Source organism: Rhinolophus sinicus, chromosome 8 (assembly GCF_057876585.1).
Source record: "Rhinolophus sinicus isolate RSI-liver-muscle chromosome 8, RSI-T2T, whole genome shotgun sequence".
NCBI lineage: Eukaryota > Metazoa > Chordata > Mammalia > Chiroptera > Rhinolophidae > Rhinolophus > Rhinolophus sinicus.
The window spans coordinates 33,831,570-33,857,865 of NC_142508.1; the positions used below are offsets into that span (position 1 = coordinate 33,831,570).

Sequence of the window (26,296 nt, forward strand, 5' to 3'; positions counted from 1 at the left end):
GGGCCTTCTTTAAGAAGAAGGAGGGAACCACAAATATGAATAATAAAATGGCAATAACTATGTACCTATCAATAATCACTTTAAATGTATATGGATTAAATGCTCCAATCAAAAGACATGGGGTAGGGGCAGCTGGATGGCTCAGTTGGTTAGAGCGCAAGATCTGAACAGCAGGGTTGCCAGTTCAATTCCCACATGGGCCAGTGAGCTGCACCCTCCACAACTAGATTAAAGACAATGAGTTGCTGCTGAGCTTCCAGAGGGCGGCCAGATGGCTCAGTTGGTTAGAGCGTGAGTTCTTAACAACAAGGTTGCATGTTCAGTTCCCACATGGGATGGTGGGCTGCACCCTCTGCAACTAAGATTGAAAACGGCAACTAGACTCAGAGCTGAGCTGTGCCCTCCACAACTAGATAGAAGGACAATGACTTGACTTGGAGCTGATGGGCCCTGGAAAAACACACTGTTCCCCAATATTCTCCAGTAAAAGAAAAAAAAATTATAAAAACAAAAAGACATAGAGTAACTAAATGAATAAGAAAACAAGACCCATACATAAGCTGTCTACAAGAGACTCACTTCAGATTGAAAGACACACACAGACTGAAAGTAAAAGGATATAAAAATTTAATGATCAAGAAAGAATTCTCAAGACAGCTAGTGAAAAAAGATAGTAACCTACAAAAGAAACCCAATCAGATTACCATAAAATTTCTCAGTAGAAACTCTATAGGCCAAAAGAGTGGAATGATATATTCAAAATACTGAAAGAAACAACCACCAGCCAAAATACTCTAGTCAGCAAAATAATCCTTTAGATATGAAGGAGAAATAAAGGCTTTCCCAGACAGACAAAAGCTGAGGGAATTTACCACCACAACACCTGCATTACAAGAAATGTTTAAAGGAGCTCTTTTACCTGAAACAAAAAGACAAAACTTTGAGTAAGGTGACAGACAGACAGAAGCAGGAAATTGCAACTCTATGTCAGAATAGGGTATTAAATACTTAATTATAACATAAAGGTTAAGGGCAGAAGCATTAAAAATAACTATAACTAAAATCCACAGCTAACATCATACTCAATGGTGAAAAGCTGGAAGCTTTTTCTCTAAGATCAAAAAACAAGACAAGGATGCTCACTCACCACTCTTACTCAATATAGCACTGGAAGTCCTCGCCACAGCAATCAGACAAGAAAGAGAAATAAAAGGTATCCAAATTGGAAAGGAAGAAGTAAAAATCTCACTTTTTGCAGATGGCAAAACCATATATAGAAAACCCTAAAGATTACACACACAAAAAAGAAAAAAGAAAAAGAACCTTGTAAAACTAGTATATGAATTCAATAGTGTTGCAGGATACAAATTAATATTCAGAAGTCTATTGCATTTTTATACACAAATAACAAGCTATCATACAGAGAAATTAAGAAAACAATCCCATTTACAATTGCATCAAAAAGAATAAAATACCTAGGAAGAAATTTAAACAAGAAGGTAAAAGATCTATATTCTGAAAGCTATAAGATATTGATGAAAGAAATTCAACAAGACACAAATAAATGGAAGAATATACTGTGTTCATGGATTGGAAGAATTTATACCACTGAAATGTCCATACTATCCAAAGCAATCTACAGATTTAATACAATCCCTATCAAAATACCAATGACATTTTTCACAAAAAAAGAACAAATAATCCTAAAATTTATATGGAACCACAAGAAAACCCTAAATAGCTAAAGTAATCTTGAGAAAGAAGAATAAAATTGGACGTATCATGGTCCCTGATTCTAAACTACACTACAAAGCTGTAGTAATCAAGAAACTGCAAAACTGTTATTCTAGGAACCATTTGAGATCTTACTACTGGCATATACCATAGTTTGGCTCAAATAAACTCTTATAAAAATTCTCAAAAAAAAAAAGCTATAGTGATCGAAACAGCATGGCACTAGCACAAAAACAGACATAGATAAATGGAACATAATAGAGAGTCCAGAAATAAACTAATGCCTATATGGTTGATTAATCTAAAGGATGCAAGAATATATAGTGAGGTAAAGACAGTCTCTTCAATAAATGGTGTTGGGAAAACTGGACAGATACATGCAAAAAAAATTAATAAAACTAAACCATTTCCTTACATCATATACAATAACAAACTCAAAATGGATTAAAGCCTTAAATATAAGACCTGAAACCATAAAACTCCTAAAAGAAAGCATAGGCAGTAAGCACTTTGACATCAGCCTTAGTAATATTTTTTTGGATACATCTCCTTGGGCGAAAACAACAAAAGCAAAACAAAACAAGTGGACCTACATAAAACTAAAAAAGCTTTGTACAGCATAAGAAACCGTCAACAAGATGAAAAGGCAACCTACTGAATGGGAGAAGATATTTGCAAATGATATATCCGATGAGGGGTTAATATCCAAAATATATTTTAAAACTTATACAACTCAACATCAAAAACAAAAAACAATCCAATTAAAAAATGGGCAGAGGGGCCGGCCTGGTGGCTCAGGCGGTTAGAGCTCCATGCTCCTAACTCCAAAGGCTGCCGGTTCGATTCCCACATGGGCCAGTGGGCTCTCAACTACAAGGTTGCCAGTTCAATTCCTCGAGTCCCGCAAAGGAATGGTGGGCAGCACCCCCTGCAACTAAGATTGAACACGGCACCTTGAGCTGAGCTGCCGCTGAGCTCCCAGATGGCTCAGTTGGTTGGAGCGCATCCTCTGAACCACAAGGTTGCTGGTTCGACTCCCGCAAGGGATGGTGGGCTGTGCCCCCTGCAACTAGAAACGGCAACTGGACTTGGAGCTGAGCTGCGCCCTCCCCAACTAAGACTGAAAGGACAACAACTTGAAGCTGAACGGCACCCTCCACAACTAAGATTGAAAGGACAACAACTTGACTTGGAAAAAAAAAAAAGGCCTGGAAGTACGCACTGTTCCCCAATAAAGTCCTGTTCCCCTTCCCCAATTAAAAAAAAAAAGGGCAGAGAACCTGAATAGACATTTCTCCAAAGTGGTCATACAGATGGGCAACAGACATATAAAAATATGCTCAACATCACTCATCATCGGGGAAATGCAGATCAAAACCACAATGACATCTGTCAGAATGTCTATCATCAAAAAAATCAACTAACAAGTGTTAGCAAGGATTCAGAGAAAGGGAACTCTTGTGCACTGTTGGTGGAACTGTAAATTGGTGCAGCCACTATGGAAAACAGCATGGAGTTTCCTCAAAAATTAAAAATAGAACTACCAAATGATCCAGCAATTCCTCTTCTTGGTATTAACTCAAAAAATATGAAAACATAATTCTTAAAGATATATATACCCCTATGTTCATTGCAGCATTATTTACAATAGCCAAGAAATGGAAACAACCTAAATGTCCAACACCAGATGAATGGATAAAGAAGACATGGTGTGTACATGTACACACACACATGCACACACACATTCACACACACATTCAGACATAAAAAAGATAAAATATTGCCATTTGTGACAACATGAATGGATCTTGAAAGTATTATGCTAAGTGAAACAGGTCAGATGGAAAAGGACAGAAACCACATGATTTCATTCATACGTGGAATATAAAACAAAAAAGTAACAAACTGACAAAATAAACAAAACCAAACTCATAGATACAGACATAGATACAGACAACAGAATGGTGGTTACCAGAGGGTAAGATGTGTAGAGGGAGTGCAAATTTGTTAAAGAGGATCAAATATATGGTAATGGAAGAAAACTAGACTTTGGGTGCTGAGTACACAATAAAGTATACAGATATTAAGTTATAACGCTGTACATCTGAAATTTATGTAATGTTATTAATTGATGTTACATCAATAAATTTAATTTTTAAAAATCTACATTTGGACAAACTAAAAATGGAAAGTTTGGGTCAATATCAACTGTAGTGATAGCAATAAAATCTAAAATCTACAGAAACATTCTGGCATCACTTCTAAGTCAAAAGTGTCAGAAAATTGTGTTTCCTTCAAACTCAATTTCCAACATTCCAAGACATCTGTTAAGACAATAAAGTCACGCTTTCCAAAGTGTTTATCCCTTCAATATATTTGTTCTTCTAAATATTACAAGGTAGGGTGGGAATTTTAGAGATGGGGATAGAGGTCTTAGGCACAGACAGCACATACACAGTGGGTTACATTCCACAATCATTTTTTTGCTAGAACACTGTGAAAGAGGAGCTATTGAATCACAGTCCCCATTGATGGTGGACAATTTACAGGACAGGATGTGCCTGGAAGAGAAACACCCATTGTGACCAAGGAGAAAACTTTGTGAGAAGATTACTTCAGGGTGTCCCTCATCAAATAAGAACACCTTTGATCCTGTACTCATCATTGTCCCAAGGTTGATGTAAAATGGTCAGGTGGGGATTTTTCTCTTCCACAGCTGTCAGCAGAAGCTGGGTTTCCTCATCAAAAGCAGATTTGTCCAGCCTGGGAAGATAGACATATTTGGCCCCTCTCCATCCCAATGCTTACTTTCCTCTTCATTCTTCCCTATAAATGACTGGAAGAATTGCATTGAAAGTGAAGAGAAAGCATGGATCTTTCCTATAGAATAGGAATGTGAAGAATAGAATATGAACCATTTTGTTACTCCTCAGCATGTCATCTAGGGGTCTGGAATCTACAGGTGTCAAACGTACACTCTAAATGCAAATATAATGTTCAAAAAAATTAACTGCTACTCTTCAAGGAATGTACTTCTGGGTCAAGATTCTGCTCAGTCCTTTATAGAATCCTTCCCATCTCTGAGCTGGGATTACATCTTTATGGTCAATGTAAGAGAAGATGGTGTTTCTAGTAAAGCAGGGGTTCTCACCTGAGACAATTTTGCCTCTCAGGGGACATTCAACAATGTCTGGAGACTTTTTTTTTAACTTCAGGGGATGGGTGTGATAGCCATTCTTTTTAAAATTAATTAATTCATGACTATATTCCCTAAAGTACAGCATAGGGAATACAGTCAATAATACTGTACTAACTGTGTGTGGTGTCAGGTGAGTATTAGACTAATCAGGGGATCACTTCATAAATTATGTAAATGTCTAATCACTGTGCTGTACACCTGAAAATCATAAAATATTGACTGTCAACTGTAGTTGAAAATAAAGAGAGTCACTTCCGGAAAAATGGCGGCATGAGGTGAGCCTCTGTAAAGCTCCCCTGGAATTTACAAAGAATCGAACAACAAAAACTCCACAAAGGAGTCCCTGCACAGCAGACAGGCAAGACGAAGAGGCCCACTACCGACTGAAATCACCTACAGGTGGGAGATTCGCGCGAGCTGGGGGAGGAGGAAAGGGAGAAGTGCGCGGAGACGGAGCCGCGCGGGCGCAGGACGCAGACCCAGCTCAGTGCGCCAAGCTCGCTGCTTCCCGGAACTACCGCAGCTGCGGGAGAGGGAAGAACTCGGACTGCTAGGGCTCCGCCAGGGCTCCACAGGGCTGAGGGGACAGCATATAACACGGCTGAACCCAACGCTCATGGCAGAGACCTCGGAGAAAAGATTGAGGGGAAAAGGCTGAAAATGGTGGTTTAAGCCCTGACTGCCGAGCAGAGAACGGAGCCTTAGGCACTGAGACTAGCCGCCCCTCCCTACCCTCCCAGAGCTCGCCCCGCCCCCACCTGCCTGGTGCTAGAAGCGAAACAGTAGCAGTGTCAGATCAAAACAACAGAAAATTTGCTGTTCTGAGAACTGTGGACCGCAGACACAAATTCACAGCCCAACTAGTTCCAGCAAAGGGGAGGGAGCTGTGGGAGCAGGACTGGCTGTGGTGGTGGTCGCCGCCATTGCTCTGGGCCACCTCTCACAACTCACCCTGCCCCTGACCCCACCTATCTGGGCGGATCCCTGCAGGAGTAAACAGAACTGCTGAAATATACGGGCTCTGAATCAGGAGCTGGAAGAGCTTTGGAACATCAAAAGCTCTCCGCATACCCACCGGGACACTGCGCCCTGTGACCTAGACGAACTATTAACAGAGGAGAAGCCCGTCTCCCAGGGAATCCCCCCATTGTGTGAGAAGTTGGAATAGTACAGAGAAAACATAGCACTACCGTGTGGGAGAAGAAAAATAAGTTGCAGTTGGAGAAATAATAAAACATTCTACCAACAAATACTGGCAAACAAAAGAAAGACCGCTTTCTATCAACCTGTTGCAGAAGTCACTCCTGTAGATATCTAGGAAGAGAAATAGTAAACCAGTAATCGCCATGAATAACCAAGGCAACAAGATAGCTCAGAAAGAAAGTGAAAAATCTCCAGAGAAGGCACTTAAAGATACAGAAATATGTGACTTAAATGACAGAGAATTCAAGATTGCAGTTCTGAAAATAAAGAAAGATAGAAAGAAAACATTTCCCATAGGCAAAATAAAGTTTTTTGGGATGTGACTGACATATAACATTATATAAGTTTAAGGTGTGATTGCTATAACTCTGTGTAAGTTTAAGGTGTACACCATGTTCACTTGGTACACCTGTATATTGCTAGATGACCTCATCAGGTCACATAATTATCATTTCTTTTTCCTGTTGAGGACAATTAAGATCCTGTCGCAGCAACTTTGAAGTTTCCATTTTTGATCGTCATGACTAGAGGGAGGTGCTACAGGTATGCAACGTGCAGGTAGAGACCAGGGACACTGCTTGACATCCTGAAATGCACAGGACAGCTCCCCACAGCAGAGAACTCTGCAGCCCACATATCAATCATACTGAGACTGGGCAGACCTACCTACAGTAGACTAAGCTCACTTTGAAGTCACTCGCCACCAAGGAGGCACATCCACTTACCCGAGCAGTTGCAGGGCACAGTCCAGGTGGCTCAAGGCTTCACATAGCACCAGCAGCCCATCATGATCCAAGCTATTCCAGTCCAGGTTCAAGCCCCTCAGTGATTTGCAGACACTGAGAGCCGAGGCCAGGTCCTCACAACAGGCAGTGGTGAGCTGACATATTTCCAACCTGCAAGAGGGAAACACGCCTGAAACCACTCCAGCTTTGGGTGGACTGGAAGGCACACCATTGTGAGAGGCCAATCCCACGCCTCTGAGCAGGAGACTTTACAGTCTAGACCAATAGTTCTCAACTGGGGTCATTGTGTCCCCTGGGGGTCATTGTGTCCCCTGGGGGACATGTGACAACATCTGCAGACATCTGACACACCTGGGTAGTCCCACTGGAATCTCATGGGTAGAAAGAGGCCAAAGATGCAATTAAACATCCTAAAATGCACAGATCAGTCTGCCCTCCCCATCACAGCAAAGAACTGTATTCAGACCCAAATGTCAATAATGCTGAGGTTGAGAAACCCTGGTTTCACGGGAGAGCATTTTACTTATCAAATTGTTCCAGACACACTTGTTTTTAAACCTGCTTCTCTTTAGTCCCATTAATTTTCTATCTCTTCCTATTCTTGAAATAGGGAAGCCTTCCCTTAAAGATAATCAGTGGACACTCACCCAAGATTCTCTAGTTTACAGTTAGGATGCTTCAAAGCTTCACATAACTGTTTGACACCAGCATCTTGTATATTATTGTCCCCTAGTTTCAGGGTCTTTAGTTTTTCATTGCTAATAAGAACAGCAGAGAGGTCCTTACAGCAAATGGGAGTGAGGTAACAACCCACCAACCTGAGAAAAAAATACACACACACAAATAGATACAGTCATGGGTCTAATCTTTAATGGCTTAGCTTATTTCGTCTATTGATAAGAAAGATGAAATGCCCAAGTACTTCTGAAATGATGATGATGGTTGTGATGCTGGTGTGATAACGATGATAGTGGAGATGGTGGTGATGGTGGTGATGGCGGTGGTGATGATGATGGTGGTGATGGCAGTGAAGATCCAACAACTTCTCAGTTCCTCCTTCTCAGCCCAACACTCTGGGCTCCTTGCAGTTCTCCTGCCCTGCCTGGTCTCTGCCCCAGGGCGTCTGCTCTTACTGTTCTCCCTGGTTAGAATGCTCTTGGCCCAACTGCCAGCAGGGCTACCCCTCACTTCCTTCAAATCTCTGCACAAATGTCACTTTTTGGTGAGGACAACCCTGAATATTTCACATAATATTGTGTCCCCAGTTACTCCCATGCATTTAAGCTCATGATTCCCCACAGTACTTATCACCCACTAACATGTGTGTGTCTGAATATGTACATACACATGTATGTAAGTCTGACATGTGTATACATGTGTGGATACGGATACACACTTATAGGCATATATATATATATGCGTGTATGTGGTGTGTGTGTGTGTATCTGTGGTTCTCATGCAGGAATGATTTTTGTACATCCCCCTCCCAGGGGACACTGGGCAATACCTGGAGACATTTTTGGTTGCCACAGTGGGAGACAGAGTGCTACCAGTATCTTGTGGGCAGAGGCCAGGGATGATTTTAAACACCCTACAATGCACAGGACAGCCCCTGCCCCACAACAAAGAATGATCTGGACCAAAACATCAATAGTGCTGAGATTGAGAACCATGATCTATACACATAGACACTCACACTTGCAGCCTCACACTCACACATGTGTGCGTGCATCTGTGGGTGTATGTGTATCCATGTGCACATTTGATGCTCCATAAAATGAAGTGTTTAATTTCCCAATTTATCTCATCTGCCCTGAAGAATGTCCAGTGCCTGGTAGGAGGAGTGAATGGTCCTCATGCTGTGTCTTCTACTATCATTTACTGAGTGCTTGTTATGGACAAGTCAGTGATCATAGCTCTGTACATGCATTATTCCTGCTAATTGCCTCAACTCTTTGAGGTGGGAATATAATTATCCTCATGTTGCACTTGGGGAGACGTGAGGCACCCTCACAAGTTTACCCAGCTAGTCTAGGGCACTCAGGACCCCATTTCCCATCTTCCTGAGGCCAGAGACCCATCTACAGAGTAGCATGTCCCAAAAGTCCTGTCAAGTCCTTTAATTAAGACATACACACACATCAATGCACCACTGGACATGCCTAGAAGTATCAGGCAGGGCCAACATTTAGCCTTGCGTTTTTTCAGCAGACCCCGTGCTTTTCCCCCTTCCCAATTCCTTCACAGGATGCCAATATTCAAGAAAGAAACCTGACATTCAAGCAAGTCATAGCCAGACCTACCACAACTGCTGTAAGTTGCAGCTTGGGTGCTTCAATGCCTCACATAGAGACATCACTCCGTTGTCTTCCAGGAAATTGGACCCCAGATCAAGAAGGGACAGGAATTTGTTACACAAAAGGGCTTGGGAGATGTAGTCACAGGCGACAGATGTGAGGCAGCAGTATGTCAATCTGCAGAGAGAGACACACACACACTCAATTTGTTAGCCTGCTTAACTTCTATATGGTAATATTTTCATGAAGCCACATGCAAAAACTTTGTCGTTCCTCATACTCTGAGGTCACTTGAGAGAAATAAGGGAATTAAAATGTGTAAGAGCTATGGAAATACAGAAGAAAGGTGAACATAGTGTCCCAACGTGGGGAATGGAGTATCAGACTCAGTTCCAAGTCAGGTCACCACCACTTGGATGACCTTCTCTGCGACACAGTGTGCTTATTTATTTAATGAAATGTGCTAGATGGCATCCTACTTAACATGATTTTTCTTTCCAAAATATTTCTTAAAAATTAATTTTGTGGGGGTGGCTGGTTAGCTCAGTTGGTTAGAGCGTGATACTAATAACACCAAGGTTTCTGGTTCAATCCCCGCATGGGCCACTGTGAGCTGTGCCCTACTTAAAAAAAGAAAAAAATTAATTTTGTGGTTATGAGTTCTTGTATGCTCACTTTTGGAAATTTGGAAAGTAAGGGGAAGTATAAGATAGAAGTCACTACATGGTAGCTCACACATGAATATGACACCCTGGATGTAGCTGGTTTAGCTGACACCATGTTTAACTTTTTAAAAAAAATTAACTGTCAACATTAAACAACCAAGAGATTTCACATGGAATTCCACACTTTCCCGCTACCACAGATAAGCCAGACACCTGAAATTCCACAGCAGATGGTCACATGGTGAAAAGGAACAGAAACTCCCTCTTGGACGGGGCAGGCACTGTCCACCTCACTGTCATCCCCCACCCCGTCCCTCACTCACTCCTGTTATCTGCCCATTACCTCTTCAGGGACATCTGAGAATGTGACCTCTGGCAGGAGGAACGCACAAATCCTTGATAAGCAAACACTACTCACTTGTAGTAGGTCTTCCCTTTTAGCCTTCGAATTTTTGAGATCAGACAATAGGCACCTAATACACACTTTTTTCAATGAAATAACCATTTTCCAATGTTTCAAAACTTTGTTAGTGCTTTAATGTTAGTGCATATTATAATCTCCAATGGCTCGCTACTCTACAATCACACACTCCCTGAAAAGCTCCACGTGCATTCTCTCACCTTCTGCCATTTTAAATTGTACTGAATTACCATCTTGTGGCACAAAGTTTTTGAAGTGCTGAGGTTTACTATTAACAGACTTTTCATTTCAGTTTCTTGATTTGCTGACTTACCTTGCACAAAACTCAACAAATACTTGCAATCATAGTAGAAATGAGCCCATTTTGCAGAATTCTGGCCAGTGAAGTATATTTTTAAATTGTGCACATTTGTTGGAAAAGGTATTATTTTGTTGAACATTTTTGCTTTTAAAATTACTAGTGACATTCTTGTTTCTTTAGTGAATAAAAACAAAATGTTAAATGGTGTTTTTAAAAGAACTCTTTAGATGAATATAGCCCTCTTTAATTACCAGTCATTGAGTCCACTTTAATTGTATTTATCAGGCAGTCAATAGCCAAATCTTTTCATCTTCCAATATGTTGGTTTTTTTGAACCTTTGAAGATATTTCATGCTAAACATGATAGTTCAGAGTTTCTTATTCCATTTTAAAATCGTTTGGTTTTAACATTTAATGTTCCTGCAATTTATTTTACTGTTGAATTTCTCTTACAGTTTAGAAAGTCATCTCAGTAATAGCCAGCGTTCTCGCCCCGCTCCATTTGAAGTGTTCCTCTGTGTGTGTGTGTGTGTGTGTGTGATGTATGTGTCTACACACACACGCCTGTGAGTGCACGTAGACACAAACAAGTTTTGCTCTGGACAATTTCTCTGCTTCCACAGACTCGGGTATTCTTGCACCTGCCCGCAATTGAAGGCCACAGTACTTTGCTGGATTTAACACTATATTTCTCATGTGGCTTCACTGGGCAAATCAATCATTCACTCTGTGGCCGCCGGAGCCAAATGCCCCCCCACAGAGGAAGTGGATCACCTTGTACATTAGCGACCAGAAAGAAATGAAGACACGGGAGGGCCCCAGTAATAACCCAGAACGTATGAAGAAGCCCTGATTCTGAAAGGAGTCAAGTGAATTTCTGTTCCTTACTGATTTCATTCTGCCCTCCCCAACACCCAGTATTCCTGCAGACACATCATCCTTCTTCATGATAACCAAGATTTACTGGGCTCCCCATTCGATGCCAAACATCTCAGAGCCAGCCTCGCATCTCTTGAATTCAGCCTCATGGCACCTCTAGGGAGCAAGCATTTGTGTTCACTCCATTATACAGACGGGGTGACTGAGACATGGAGAGGTGGCTAGGGTCTAACTACAGACTCCATCTTCTCAGCCCCCCTCAGTGAGCATTTTGTTGCCTTGACAACTGAGGGGTCCATGATCACGCTTTCCCCAGACCAACTTACAGCAGTGTCTCCAAGGCACAGTGTGGGTGCCTCAGGGCATCACAGAGCACCATCATGCCTTCATTCATCACGGGGTTTTCTATCAAGGAAAGAAGCTTCAACTTCTGGTTGCAGACCAGGACAGAGGCAATCTCCTTGCAGGCTTCATCTGTGATGTCGCACTTTCCCAACCAACACGTGAGACACATGAGGGATGTGAGCACAGGCATTGGAAGGCAAATGGAAACGGCTTCATAGATACTGAGAACAGATTGATGGTCGCCAGACGGGAGGGGCTGGTGAAAAGGGGGGAGGAATTAAGAAGTACAAATTGCCAGTTATAAAACAGTCACAGGATGTAAAGTACAGCATAGAGAATATAGTCAATAATATTGTAATAACTATGGATGGTGTCAGGTGGGTATTAGACTTATCAGGGTGATCACTTCATAAGTTATATAAATGTCTAACCACTATGCTGTACACCTGAAACTAATATCATATTGTATGTCAACTGTAATTGGAAATTTTAAAAAATTAGCCATGGAGCATACCCCAGATCCTAATCTTGCACCCAGCAATCCAATGTCCACATGCCAGACTTTTTAAAAGGACAAATGTAACTGCATGACTCTCATTAATCTTTGATTGCTTTCCACTGAAGTTAGAGAAAAGTCTGAGCCAGTGGTTCTCAATGTAGGTGACTGTTGACCTCGAGGGGAGAGTTATGGTGTCTGGAGACATTTGTGGCGCTCACAGGGGAGGGGGGGCGCTACTGCCATCTAGTGGGTGGAAGCCAAGGGTGTTGTTGAACGCCCCACCGCTGTGGGCAGCCCCCAGGAAAGGCTTATCTGGAGCTCAATCAATCTGCTTATCTGATTATTTGTCAATGGTGCTGAGGTTGAGAAACACCCAGTCTGAGCCCTAATGCAGCATAAAAGAGCATTTCATGGGCTGGAGTAGGTTTCCCACCCTCTGCACTATTGACATTTGGGACTGGATGCTGCAGGAAGTTGAGTGGCACCCATAGCCTCCCCCCACTAGACACCTATAACACCTTCCCCATCAATTGTGACCATCAGAAGTATCTTCAGACACTGACATCTCCCAAGGGATAAAACTGCCCTCTGTTGAGAACTACTGGGCTAGAGAGAACCAGATTTTGAGGACTCCCCATCCTCAATACTAAAATGAACTCAAGAGTACAGTGGGTCTGCCCCAAAGAGGCAGTTTCCAGCTTTAAAATGTCTACAACTGACTCCTGGTTTCCTAGATCTGTTACCCAATAATTCTTAGGTTAATGTGAAACATATAAAGCCCTGTGTACATGGCATAACATGAAATGGGGCAAAATTCTGTAAGTTCCCCTGGAATAGAGAGAGCTAGAATGGAAGAAAAGAACTGTTGTGATATGGGAATGCCTTGAGTGATGAATAGGGTCTATTCCAAGCCTAAATGTTCAAACAAATCTTATGCATGGAACCTGCCTCCTTCTCCTGATGAGTCTTGACAGGTGCAATTGACCGAGAGTATGTTAATCCATCAATCATATTTGCCATCGTTACTGCAAAGACGAGGTGCTGAACCAGGAGAGAGAAGAACACATTGTATTGGTGGGTTTAATGAGCTGGTTTTGTTTATTGCTACCTCTATTACTTCCCTTTGTTCTCTCTCATGAAAAATGGGTTAAGCCTGTCTAGAAATCACCCAACCAGGGTACAGGCATCCAGATGATTTTTAAGAGGAAGAAATGATTTTAGGCAAACCAATCACTTTCCCTCTGGACTCAATGTTGTCATGGGCCAGAGTAGATGATCATGCTTGTGGCCATTAATAGGCTTTCTGGTTTTACATTTCTAGGAATATCTTCAGGGGGAAACATCTGGAGTTCTGGTTTTGGCATGATTGGCTGAGGGCAGAAGCAAGAAGAATTAGGTAAGGTGTCCATGAGCCAAGTGAATAAGTCAAGTGAGTCAGGCTAGTAACAGAGAAGGGAAGGATGGGACAACCCTTCTGAGAGGATGCCTTGCTGTGAGAATCCATCCTCACCTTACCAAAAGGTATGCAGATACTGAGACGGAAGTTAGGAAAATATGATAGACAAAGCCTGATGCAGGAAAGGAAATGGACATATTCAAACTGCTGCATCCACTTTAGGAAAAAATACATCCTTCATCAAGGACGACCAGAGACTTACATCAGCTGCTCTATGTTGCACCTGGGGTGTGTCAGTGTCTGACGTAGCTGCCCCACGTCCCCACAGGAGAGGCAGGTGCCATGTAGGTTCAGGTATTTCAGGTAAGGGTTGTGAAGAACAGCCTTAAAGAAGTCTACACCATTTCCAAGGCTGGAAGCAAAATTATACCTACAAAAGATGAGATATTGGAACCCATGCAATGAAGTCTAAGAACAAAGCAATGTACCTCTTACCGAATTCTTCCTGCTGTCCTGCTGAGGCTCACAGCACTGTTTTTACATATGCGGTTACTCTTGCCTATAAATTATTTCTCTCTGGAATCTTCAGACATCAGACAAGCACAGAGACTCCATGGCTTGCGTCGCTCCTGTTTCTTCCTAGTCTCTCCTTTTCTACATATCACCATCCACGCTATAAGGGAGGGGACTCAAACTCACCCATACTGAATTCTCAGCACCAGGAGGAAGACACACCATGTTCGTGCCTCTGTGCATTCCTAGGCACACAGTTGAATTAATACTCCAAGCAAGACTGTGTTCCCAAGAAAAGGATCCATGTGGAGAAAAGGGAACCCTTGTGCACTGTCAGTGGGATTTCAAATTGGTGCAACCACCATGGAAAACAGTATGGAGGTTCCTCAAAATGTTAAAAATAGAATTACCTTATGACCCAGCAATTCCACTGCCAGGTATTTATCCAAAGAAATCCAAAACACTAATTTAGAATGATACATGCACCCCTATGTTCACTGCAGCATTATTTACAATAGCCAAGATATGGAAGCAACCTAGGTGTCCATAGATAGATAATTGGATAAGGAAGAAGTAGTACATATATACAATGGAATATTACTCAACCATAAAAAAGGAAATATTACCATTTGTGAAAATATGGATGGACCTAGGGGATATCATGCTGAGTGAAATAAGTCAGAGAGAGAAAGACAAGTGTCACATGATCTCACTTATATGTGGAATCTAAAGAACAAAATAAATGAACAAACAAGACAGAAACAGACTCATAGATACAGAGAACAAACTGATGGTTGCCAGAGCAGAGTGGGGTTGGGAGGCTCGGTGGAAAAGGTGAAGGGATTAAGAAAACAAAATTTTAATCATATATATTTATGTATGCTTCTTATATATGTTTATATATACTTTTTATATATTTATTTTTTATCTTTATTAAATTTATTGGAGTGACATTGGTTAGTAAAATTATATAGGTTTCAAGTGTACAATTCTATAATACATCATCTGTATATTGCGTTGTGTGTTCACCACCCTGAGTCAGTTCTCCTTCCATTACCATATATTTGACCCCTTTTTCCCTCTTCTCCCCACCACCCCCTTACCCTCTGGTAACCTCTAAACTGTTGTCTGTGTCTATGAGTTTTTATTTGTTTGTTTGTCTTGTTTGTTGCTTTCAGTTTTGTAGTTTTTATATATTTATATATGCTTTTTATATATTTAATGTTTATATTTTATTATTTTTATATTTTATTTATGTATTTTGTATTATTTATATATGATTTATAAATACATATGACTCCTGGTATAGTGACAGCAAACTTGAGCACACCCTGACTTCTACCCTCCCACTCAACTTTGAGAAATGATGGAAAGCATAACAAGTAAATGTTCTGCCATGTTCAAACACCACAGTGGAGATTAGGAATAGGCCCGAAACAAAAGACAAATGAGAACAGACTGGAGAGGTATGTTACAGCCTGGAAGCACTGTGGCTATTCCTGGCAGAGGAATTCCCTAAATATCTGAGCAACATCCAAGGCACTTCCAGCCCAGAGATGGAGGGAGCTGAGAACAGGAGGTGGGACTTTGGGCATAGAGGGATAGGGTCAGTCACAGTCAGGATGAGACAGGCCGACCCTGCCAACAGGGAGAAGTGCTACCATAGAAAGACAAGGGACGCCCTTAACAGCTGGAGATGCCTGTGAGAAACAGGGGCATCAGAAGGACAGCAAGTTCAGCCCTCCAGCTACCTCATCACTGAAAACATTATGACACACCGGCCAGACAGCTGCAGTGGACCTAAGACTCCAGGCCGGCAGTGAGCACCGAGTCGACAGAGGACATGGTGGGAAGACAACCACAGGGTGAACATACAATCAAGAGGCATCGCCATCTGGGGATTGACAACCTCGTAGAAAGAAGACAAACCACGATGGAAGTGTTGGTGGGAAACAAGTCAGACAGAAAGACAAATGCCCTGTGGTTTCACTTACACATGAAATCTAAAGAACAAAACAAGCTTTTTGCATCATTCACAGGTGGACGGAACAATGGCTCTCAGTGTAATGGACCTGTTACGTGAAGATGCTAAGATGCAAAGGAAAATTCCAAAACACGGGGAAATTACTTGCTGGGAAATTACTTCGTTTAAAAGCTGACAATCTTACCAATATCCTGGGGATTGATGAATACTAAAGAAGCTATATATATATACCACATCTTCTTTATCCAATCATTTATCGAAGGAAACAAATGTCTTGGCCACCGTAAACAAAGCTGCAATGATCATTGGAGCACATATGTCTTCACGGATAAATGTTTTCAGATTTTTGGGGAAGATACCCAGGCAGAGATTGCTGGGTTATATGGTAATTCTATTCTTAATTATTTGAGGAAACTCCATACTGCCTTCCATAGTGGCTGCACCAGTCTGCATTCCTACCAATGGTTCCTTTGTCTCCATAGCCCCTCCAATACTTATTATTTGTCTTGTTGATGATAGCCATTCTAACTGGTGTAAGGATACTATTCTGCCACAAGAAAAGATAAAATAGTGCCATTTGCAACAACATGGATAGATCTTGAGATTACTATACTAAGCAAAATAAGTCAGACAGAAAAAGTCGAGAACCATATGATTTCTCTGATATGTGGTACATAAAACTGAAAACAACAAAAGAACAAGACAAACAAGTGAAGAAACAAAAACTCATAGACCCAAACAATAATTTAGTGGTTATCAGAGGGGAAGGGGGAAAAGAGGGAGGTAGATGAGGATAAAAGGGATCAAATATATGGTGATGGAAGGAGAACTGACTCTGGGTGGTGAACACACAATGTGAGATATAGATGATGTATTACAGAATTGTACACCTGAAACCTATGTAACTTTACTAACCATTGTCACCCCAATAAACTTTAATTAAAAAATAATAATAAGCTATGGATGTCACTGATTAGCAGCTTCATGTCACTGTCTGCCCACTGAAAGAGGCCAGTTTTCTGTGATGTGCCTAAGCCGTAAGCATTTCTGTCTAGCGCTATAAGATTTATTTGTCTGTTGTATGGAAAACTTGTGATCAGGAAAAGCTCTTCATTTTATGGACATGGAAAGATCAAGATGGATAATTTATATTTTTAATTTTGCACATAGATTCTGAACCATCAATCTAGATTAATGTATCCATAAGATTGAAGACATTTCTATTTAATCATGTCACACTGCCCTAGAGAGTCACAATGTGTTGACCAGTAGATGACTTCCTAGATCGATTTTAGGAATGCACAGCAAACTAAGTACTTATAATGGAAATGATTTTTCAGTTAACTAGCCTTGTAATCAAATTATTCTGAATGTCTTACTTTTAGCCACCTGTTTGAATTTAAAATGCATAATTATAAATTAAAGCTGAGTGAAAGTTAAAAATAATAATAATGAATAAATGAAAAATTTTTTAAAAACAAAGGAAATAAACAAAAACAGACTCATAGAAACAGACAACAGAGGGATGGTTACCAGAGGGAAGGGCTGTGGGGATGTGTGAAAAGGTGAAGGGGAATAAAGTCAATAATACTGTGACAAGTGTGCACCGTGACAGATGACTACTAGAATTAGTGGGGTGATCACCTTTTAAGGTATAAAAACGTCAAAAGACTATTTTGTGTATCTGACACAAATATCACAAATATCCCGTGTACCAACTATACTTAATTTTCTAAAGAGAATGAAACTGCTACTGAAGAACAGTATACCATCCAACTCACGCAAGCTTTTGGAGTCTGCAGACAGGCTGAGCCAGCGCTTTACAGAGGACCGCCTGGGAAGCCTCATTGAAATTACAGTTGTCCAAATCCAGAATTTGCATGTTCCTGCTGGTGGTGAACACTGAACAGAGGTCCCGCCAGAAGGAGAGTTTCTGGTTGTTACTATGGGACAACAAACACCATGATTCTCCAGTGGCTAAAGTCAACTCAGGACATTCCCAAAGCAGGCAGAACACCATCCCCAGAGCCTGTGCAAGCTGATGGACACCCAGGTCTGAACAGGGTGAGGTGCTGCCAGGTAAACTGAGTCAACATGGCATAGTGTTTGAGCGAGCAGATCCTGAGGCCACGGCAAGGGGATCAAGCCTCATTTGAACTAATTATTAGCTATGTGACCTGGGCAAGCTATTCAATCTTATTCTGCCTCCATTTCCTCCTCTTTAGGGCAATAAGACTTGATTGTTATCTGAACAAAGGTTGGTACTGGGTGACCCATCGGTGGATGAAGAACCGTATCCAAAATCATGACTGCACAGTTATAAGATAAATAATTCCTGGGGGTGTGATGTACAGCATGGCATTATATATAACAATCCTATATTGTATATTTGAAAGTTGCTAAGTAGATCTTAAAAGTTCCCGTCACAGGAAAAAAAATTCTGGACCTATGTGTGGCGACGAGTTTTAACTAGACTTACTGCAGTGATCATTTTGCAATATATACAAATATCAAATCATTACATTGTATACCTGAAATTAACATGTTACATGTCAATTATACCTCAGTGGGATAAAAAATGTTAAAACATGAATGTAAAAGGTGGAATGTATTTGAGAACTAAAGTGTGAGCTGGTACTGATGGGTGAGGGGCAGGGTCAAAAAGAGGAAGGGATTAAGAAGTACAAATTGGTAGTTACAAAACAGTCATAGGGATGTAAAGTACAGCACAGGAAATATAGTCAATAATAGTGTAAAGACTATGTATGGTGTCAGGTGGATACTAGACTTATGGGGGGATCACTTCATATATTATAAAAATGTCTAGGGGCGGCCAGTTGGCTCAGTTGGTTGGAGCATGGTGTTTTTAACGGCAGGGTTGCTGGTTCGATCCCCACATGGGCCACTGTGAGCTGCACCCTGCACAGCTAGATTGAGACAACTACTTGACTTGGAGCTGATGGGTCCTGGAAAAACACACTTAAATAAATAAAAGTGATCTTTAAAAAAAAATTTTTTTTAAATAATAATAAAAAAATGTCTAACCACTGTGCTGTACATCTGAAACTAATGTAATACTAAATGTCAATTGTAATTAAAAAATAAATTTTAATAATAAAAATAAAGTGTGAGCTGGTAGCCTAGGCCTGACAAGAAGATACAAGTTAAAATCAGCAAAGAGAAAAAAATCCAGAAGAAACCAGGCATAAGCTCCCAATAGTCCCTTCCCAGTGGAAATACCAGGATATGCTAAAATGCCATGGTGGGAGGGGAAGCATAATCATGGCAACAACAAAAACTGCCTTCTTTTCAACCTCCCCTTGGCCTCATGAAGTAGGTAAAATGTTTATCCCTATTTGTACAGATGGCAAAACTTTAAAAGTCATGTTCATGGTCACAAAGCTGGCAAATTTGATTACAAAATCCATGTTTTTTTAAGAATACAAGTTTAAAGATCCATGAAATACCCAAAGGGGACTGGAACAACCTATAGGTATGGTGTGTGTGTGTGTGGGGGGGGGGGGGGAGTGGAGGTTGGTATTAATAGATAGACTTACTTTAAGATGCTTCCACAATCATCTGAAAACACATTTTCTACACATAGGTGAAGCTTCTGCAGATTTTGGCTATGTTTGAGGCAGAATGCAGACACTACCAAATCATCTGTGTTACTGATATAAATGTTAACATCTTCAAAGAAATCCATCACTTGTGTTATAAATTCTTTCTCCTGGGTCTCAAACAAACTGTTGAACAATTCACGAAAATTCAGGACAACTTGATGGGGGTCATATTGACTTAAACTCTGAAGGCTTTTAGTTATTTCCTGTTTTATCTCCTTGGACAGTGGAAAACCAAAGCATGTCTCCAGCAGGTTGGTTGTTTTTTCTGTTGAAAACCCAAACAGGAAGACCCCGGTCTGCAACAAGTAGGTTGGGGCTTGAGTCACAACTGCTGTTACGAGCTGAAACACAGTTCCGATGGCCGGGTTAGGGTTGTCCTGGGGTTGTCTGAGCAAGTACCACATGGCGGCACAAAACTCTTGGACACACCTGTGGATGAAGGTGAAGCAGTCGCAGTTCCTTTGGAGAAGTCGCAGGCTCTCCCACATCGAGGCATCAGGCTGTGATACCCCATTCCTCCTGAGATCTCCAGGGTAAAACACAAACATGTCCGTCCAGATGCCCTCTGCAGCCAAGGTGCATAAGCTTTGGAGGCAGGCCCTGCTCTGCCTAGGCGGACAATTCTGAAGTCCCGATTTGAACACACTGGTGAAAAAGGAAACATACAGAGAAGTGGTACTTTCACAGGCGATCCCAAGGTCTTCTCTTCTCTCCAGCTGCCATTTCATACAAGTACAGACCAACCAGCACGCAAGGAGACAGTGGCATAAGACAAACAGTGATGCATTGTCTCTCACAAAACTGAAGGCTCTCGAGGCTTTATTCTTCTCCCGGAAGAAGTGGGAGAAATACAGCTTCCGATCATGTTCAGAGAGTCCTGAGAGGGCGATGTATTTTGGATGCTGCAACAAGTAAAAATTCTTCCGCATGCCTGTCACTCCCAGTGCGACCAGCAGAGAAGACTCCGGAAGCATTTTTTTCCGCAGCAGACTGCTCAGGATAACCTGGGTTGGACATCGCTGCCGCCAATCATTGCACAAGTTGGTGTCAAGGTCCAGGTCAAATTTCAGCTTCTCAAAGCCATCCATGATGAACAGGATTCTCTCTGGCTGGGAGAAGATGTCTTCCAATGGCTCTGAAGATTCAGGCCAGTCCCTGGAGAGGAGCTCCACTAGGCTCGTCTCTGTGATACTGTTCATCTCACAGCCATTGAAGAAGAAGATAAATGTGAATCTTTCCTTCCATAAGTTCCCCTCTGCCCACTCCAACATCACTTTTCTCAAAAGGGTTGTTTTGCCAATTCCTTGAGAACCTAGCAAGACCACAGTGAGGATGGGCTGCCCAGCCTGGTCAGCAGTATATGCAGCTGTCAGCTCTTCATATTCATTCTTTGTGGTTTCTGTGTAGAAATCGTCAGACACTTGAAGGCAGGTTTCCTTCTCCCATATGAGACGAAATTTTTTCTTTATGTGATTTTTATATGGGTTAAGCTCATCTGAGTTAGCTAGGACTGAATACAAGACAATTTAAAAAGCGCTAATTCACAATAGCCAAAACAAGGAGTAAGTGGATAAAGATCAGTACATATATATAACGGAATAGTACACAGCCATTAATAATGATGAGATATTGCCATTTGTGACAAAATGGACAGGATCTTGAAAGTATTATGCTAAGTAAAATAAGTCAGATGGAAAAGAACAAAACCATGTGATTTCACTCATATGTGGGATATAAAACAAACAAACATACAAACAAACTCATAGACACAGACAACGGAATGGTAGTTTCTAGATGGGAAGAGGGTGGGGGAGGATGAAGAGGGTAAAGGGGGTCAAATACATGGTGACAGAAGGAAACCAGACTTTGGGAGGTGAGTGCACAATGGAATTCACAGATGTTGGATTATAAAGTTATACACCTGAAATCTATATAATATTATTAACCAATGTTACCCAATACATTTAATTTTTTTAAAAATGCACTTGTGTTTTCATTCTCAGAATGACCCTACAGATTTACTAGAACACACGGGCAAAGACTAATGCGTATCTATGGATGACCGGGCTAATTAACTCAATTTCACTAGGACCGGAATCTATCTGGAATCCTGTCCATGGAAGCACCTGACCCAAACCAGAAACCTATCTCAGAGTTAATTACACAAAGTGTAGATACTTGGAAATTACATTCCACACTTGGGGGTGGGGTGGTCTCTCCCATGTAAAGAATCCATAGGTGCTGCCATTCCTGGTCTGCCAGGAATCAGGGCTGAGGATGTTGTTACTGCTACTATATCTTCCATCTCTTCAAAAACCCATTAAGTTCATTCTACCCCCACTTTACAAAAAACTATTGAGAGAGTTACAGGCTTCATCTGAACTAATGGATAAATATTAGGGCCAGGAGTCTTCTTGTATCTGTCTGACCTGAAACCATAAGGTCTAGGTGATTTCTATTGTGCCATGTTACTGCAGTTAATTTGAGAAATGCAACCTTGAACCATTATTCTTTCAACTTGCCCTGAATACGTACCTTCCATGTTCAAGACAACACATTAGGGGAGGTAAACAAAACCACAAATATACAAGGACCATACCCTGCATTGAAGAGATGCCTGCCACAGCAGGCAACGTATTTCTTCATGTCTTCTGAGCAAAGGGCATTCATAGCTCTGTTCAAGGATGTATGACTAGCAAACAGCTTTGGGATAGAGAGACAGTTTTTTGTGCTCTGGGGCACAAAAAGATTTGTTTATAAAAACAGGAGCAATTTAAAGATCTCTCTCTCTCTCTCTCTCTCTCTCTCTCTCTCTCTCTCTCTCTCTCTCTCTCTCTGGAAGGGAGGAGGGGCAGGGTTGTCAGCAGTCACTACCTAATATCAGATCTTTGGGTTCCTCACCTATGACACAGACCTACTGTGACACAGTGTCCACCTGAGCCCACCTCCTTAGTGCCACCAAGGGACTCAAGGACAAGGAATTGATGTAAACATGCGTCTCATGCTTCCTATTGTACAGTGAGCAATAACTGTTCTAAATCCATTTGGGCTTATTATAGTCTTACAGACCCATTGAGGGGAGTGTGGTAAACGGATCCAATGGTGGCTTGCTGCTTAGGAACTGCCTGATTAATCACAGTCCTAACCACAAGCTGGGCATCCATCCACCAGGAGACAGGCCTTGGTTGAACTGCTTTTGCACTGAGACTTATAATCCATCTGAATCTCTGTTTACTTATCAGAATTGAAAAGCCTATTGCCACAGATAGATAAAATCAATACAGAATAACATGTAAAATGGGGCAAAGCACCCTGGCAGCTCTCAATTACTGTCTTAAAGGTATAATTGTTAAAAATGACTTGTCTGACATTTTGTCTCTTTGTTTACCGGGACTTACAACTTAACTCATCTTACTTCCTGAGGAGAGAGAAAGGCGTATCCTTCCAGAGGAAGGTGTGAGTCCTCAATGAGCCAAAAATCACTGGTTTGGAGTCAGATCTGTCCCTTTTGGAAAAGTCATCCAACCTGAGGGGACCCTGTTCGGGTGTCCCACTTGCAAACCTCAGAGTCACGGTGAGAACAAAAAGACATTATGCATGAAATGTGCTTACTGCATACTGGGGATATAAGCCCTATATAAGTATTTCCTAATGTTAGGGCTCTGCCTAGTCCTTGAGCAGGACGGACAACTACCACAATGGAATTCTATCTCAGCAGACCTGATAATGCAGACACTAAGTCCCAGGGCATCTCCTGTAATAACATGGACTCATCTTGGGACAGAAAAATGGGGACACCACTTAGATGACAGTCTGTCTCAGGACACTACCCACCCCCAGTCCATCACTGGCCCATATATGAGCAGAGTTGACTTGCAATTCTTCTACCACCTCCAAGGCTCCCGCTGACCTATAGCACATTCTCAACAGATGGAGAGTGGTCACTAATTCAATAACAATATCAGCTTCATTATTATAAGCTCCCAGTAGACCCACATTCCCCCATGGGCCCTGCTCCTGTATCCCATACTTACTGCTGATTTCTTCCCGAGCCTTGGTCCACAGGTCACTCCGATTGATCTGTAGAAACAGACTCAGTGTCACCTCCCATGCCTGTTTTCCTGGATAATGCTTGTCCAGCAACTTTGCTAGATCTTCTCTTGATGCTTTCTTTAGCTCAGGCCATGGGATTGCCTTGAGTTCGAATTTCAGAGGTTCTTGCTTGAGGAGCTCTTTAAATTTCCAGAACTCTTCCTTTCTGAGCTCCTTCAGGTAGCAAAACAAGCCAAAGTCTGAAAAAAAAAATTCCGCCATCGTCCCAGGATTGTGAGCTCGAACTTCTCCAGGGCAAAAAAACTCTTCAAAAAAAAGAAACAGGTGAATCCTGGGGAAGAATGATGTTATTACAGTGTTAAATCGCAGCAGTTAAAAGTGGCTTCAGGTTACTGGTGTCGCCCAATTTCTTGCTTAAACATATCTGACCAGCTTCATTTGTGGAAGTGACTTAATCCTTCCTCAACGTTCCACAACCACAACCATACATGTGAATTCAGTGCTAGTAACTAAAAATGTTGTTTATGCTGAGCCAAATGTCATGGAGAGTTATAACTACTAAAACCATAATAAAGCTTTGGGGTTTATCAGTGAGACCAAGGGGGTGGGTAGTTAGGATAATTCTGCCCTTGTGTCTTCCACTGTATCTCTGGAGACAATTCTGAGAAAAGTTGGATATTGACCTTCTGACATTATGGGTGCTTTTGTCTAAAGTCCAAAAAGACCATATTTACTGAACATTCCTTGAAGAAGAACAGTTTCTGATCTAGTTTGACTGAGTGATGAAGACTTAAGAATCAAACACCTTCATACATATGTACCAGTCTTCTTTATCTAATCATCGGTCAAAGGACACTTAGGTTGTTTGCATGTGTTAACTATTGCAAATAATGCTACAATAAACAAAGGGTACATATATCTTTACGAATAAGTGTTTTCAAATGTTTTGGGTAGATACCCAGAAGAGGGATGCAGAGGGGAAGGGTATGGGAGGACAAAGAGGGTAAAGGAGGGGGTCAAATAAATGGTGAAAGAAGGAGACTATACGTTATGAGGTGAGCACACAGTGGAATATACAGATGATATATTGTAGAATTGTACACTTGAAATTTACATAATCTTATTAACCAATGTCATCCCAATAAATTTAATTTTAAAAGAAGAATCAAACACCTAAAGATACATCTTTGGTGCACGAATGTTTTGATGAATCGCTGAAATGTAGAAAACAGAGGGCTGTGACTGGAAAACTCAGTTCCAAATTTCAAAATGAGTCACCCAAGGGCACTCCAGCTTATAGTCTATGGTTCTAGACAGAAAGAAGGCGCTCTGCGCTACCATCTCCATGATGGATCAAGGGAGTACATCTCGAACAGCATGGCAGGTCAGCATGCAGTACAAGGAGAAAGGATGAAAAGTTTAGGTCGTGTTCATAGCTCCAGAAATTCCAACATCCATCTCATTAAAGTTAAAAAAAAGAACAGAGGGAAAGAAATAATTCATTGAAGAAAGCTTTCTCTCTGCATCCTCAGGAGAAAAGAGTTAAGGTATTTAAAAAATAAAAGATCACATCTTATTTAACTTCCATAATTTCAAAGACAAAGAAGAAAAGTCTACAGTCTCTATGGGTATTGTACAATTGCAATGAAATGTGACCCATGTTCGTAATTTTAAACTTTTGAGTAGCCATATTAAAGAATTTACACAAACAGTGGAAATTAACTCTAATAATATATTATTTAACCCAGTATATCTAAAATATCAAGTTAACATGTAAGCAATATTTCTTAATTCGATGAAATATTTTGCCTGGATTTTTTAAATACTGTCCTCAAAATTTACTGTGCATTTTATACTTAAAGACGATCTCAATTCAGATGCTAAATTTTCATTGAAAATATTTGATCTCTATTTAAATTTCATAAAATATACAAGTGGGAAAAGGAAATTCTCATCCCAAGTTATTTCATACATATATATAAGCCTCCTGAAAACTGAATTTTTTTCTCAATTTTAAAATTAAAATTTGCATTAATTAAAATTAAAAATTCAGTTCCTCCATCTCACTGAATATATTCCAAGTGCTAATTGCCATGTGTGACACATTTTAGACAGTGCAGGTCCAGACTCCCAGAAATGTATGATGTTTACTGACCAGAAGGGGTGATAGTCAAATGATTTAATATTGTTACATTTAATAACTGCAGCACACATTCCCAAACAATGCACTGAGAATCATTTTTTGACAAGAGGGTAAGAATCCATTTGTGAGGATCCTTACTAACAACACTGAAAGTAAGTCAACAGTACAAAGAAAAAGTCTGCAAACAATTTAAACAGTTATTGACGTGGGCTCCTATACCAAGTGATATCGCCATTCAAGCACAAGAGAAAAGTAAACCATTTCAGATATGAAGATATTCATGGCTTGCCATCCA

General features: G+C 41.1%; 1 protein-coding gene across 1 annotated transcript; it reads right to left on the bottom strand.

Annotated features, from left to right (window-relative positions):
* Positions 1 to 4,364: 4,364 nt before the first annotated feature.
* Positions 4,365 to 24,119, bottom strand: NLRP9 (NLR family pyrin domain containing 9). The gene is made up of 9 exons (XM_088800704.1): positions 23,840 to 24,119; positions 19,740 to 21,300; positions 17,964 to 18,125; positions 13,948 to 14,115; positions 11,772 to 11,942; positions 9,186 to 9,356; positions 7,530 to 7,700; positions 6,862 to 7,032; positions 4,365 to 4,497 (listed from the first exon to the last, which is right to left on the bottom strand). Exons 1-9 carry the CDS (start codon positions 24,117 to 24,119, stop codon positions 4,365 to 4,367), a joined length of 2,988 nt encoding a protein of 995 aa, XP_088656830.1.
* Between the last annotated feature and the right edge of the window lie 2,177 nt (positions 24,120 to 26,296).

Excerpts from the sequence above, each read along its gene's own strand:
- NLRP9 (XM_088800704.1), bottom strand. The coding sequence starts at position 24,119 with ATGGCGGAATTTTTTTTTTCAGACTTTGGCTTGTTTTGCTACCTGAAG. Across the intron at positions 9,357-11,771 it reads TGTGCCTTGGAGACACTGCT|ATTGACATACTGCTGCCTCA; the intron begins GTAAGTTGGTCT and ends CTCTCTCTGCAG. Across the intron at positions 7,701-9,185 it reads TGCAACTTACAGCAGTTGTG|GTTGGTGGGTTGTTACCTCA; the intron begins GTAGGTCTGGCT and ends TTTTTTTCTCAG.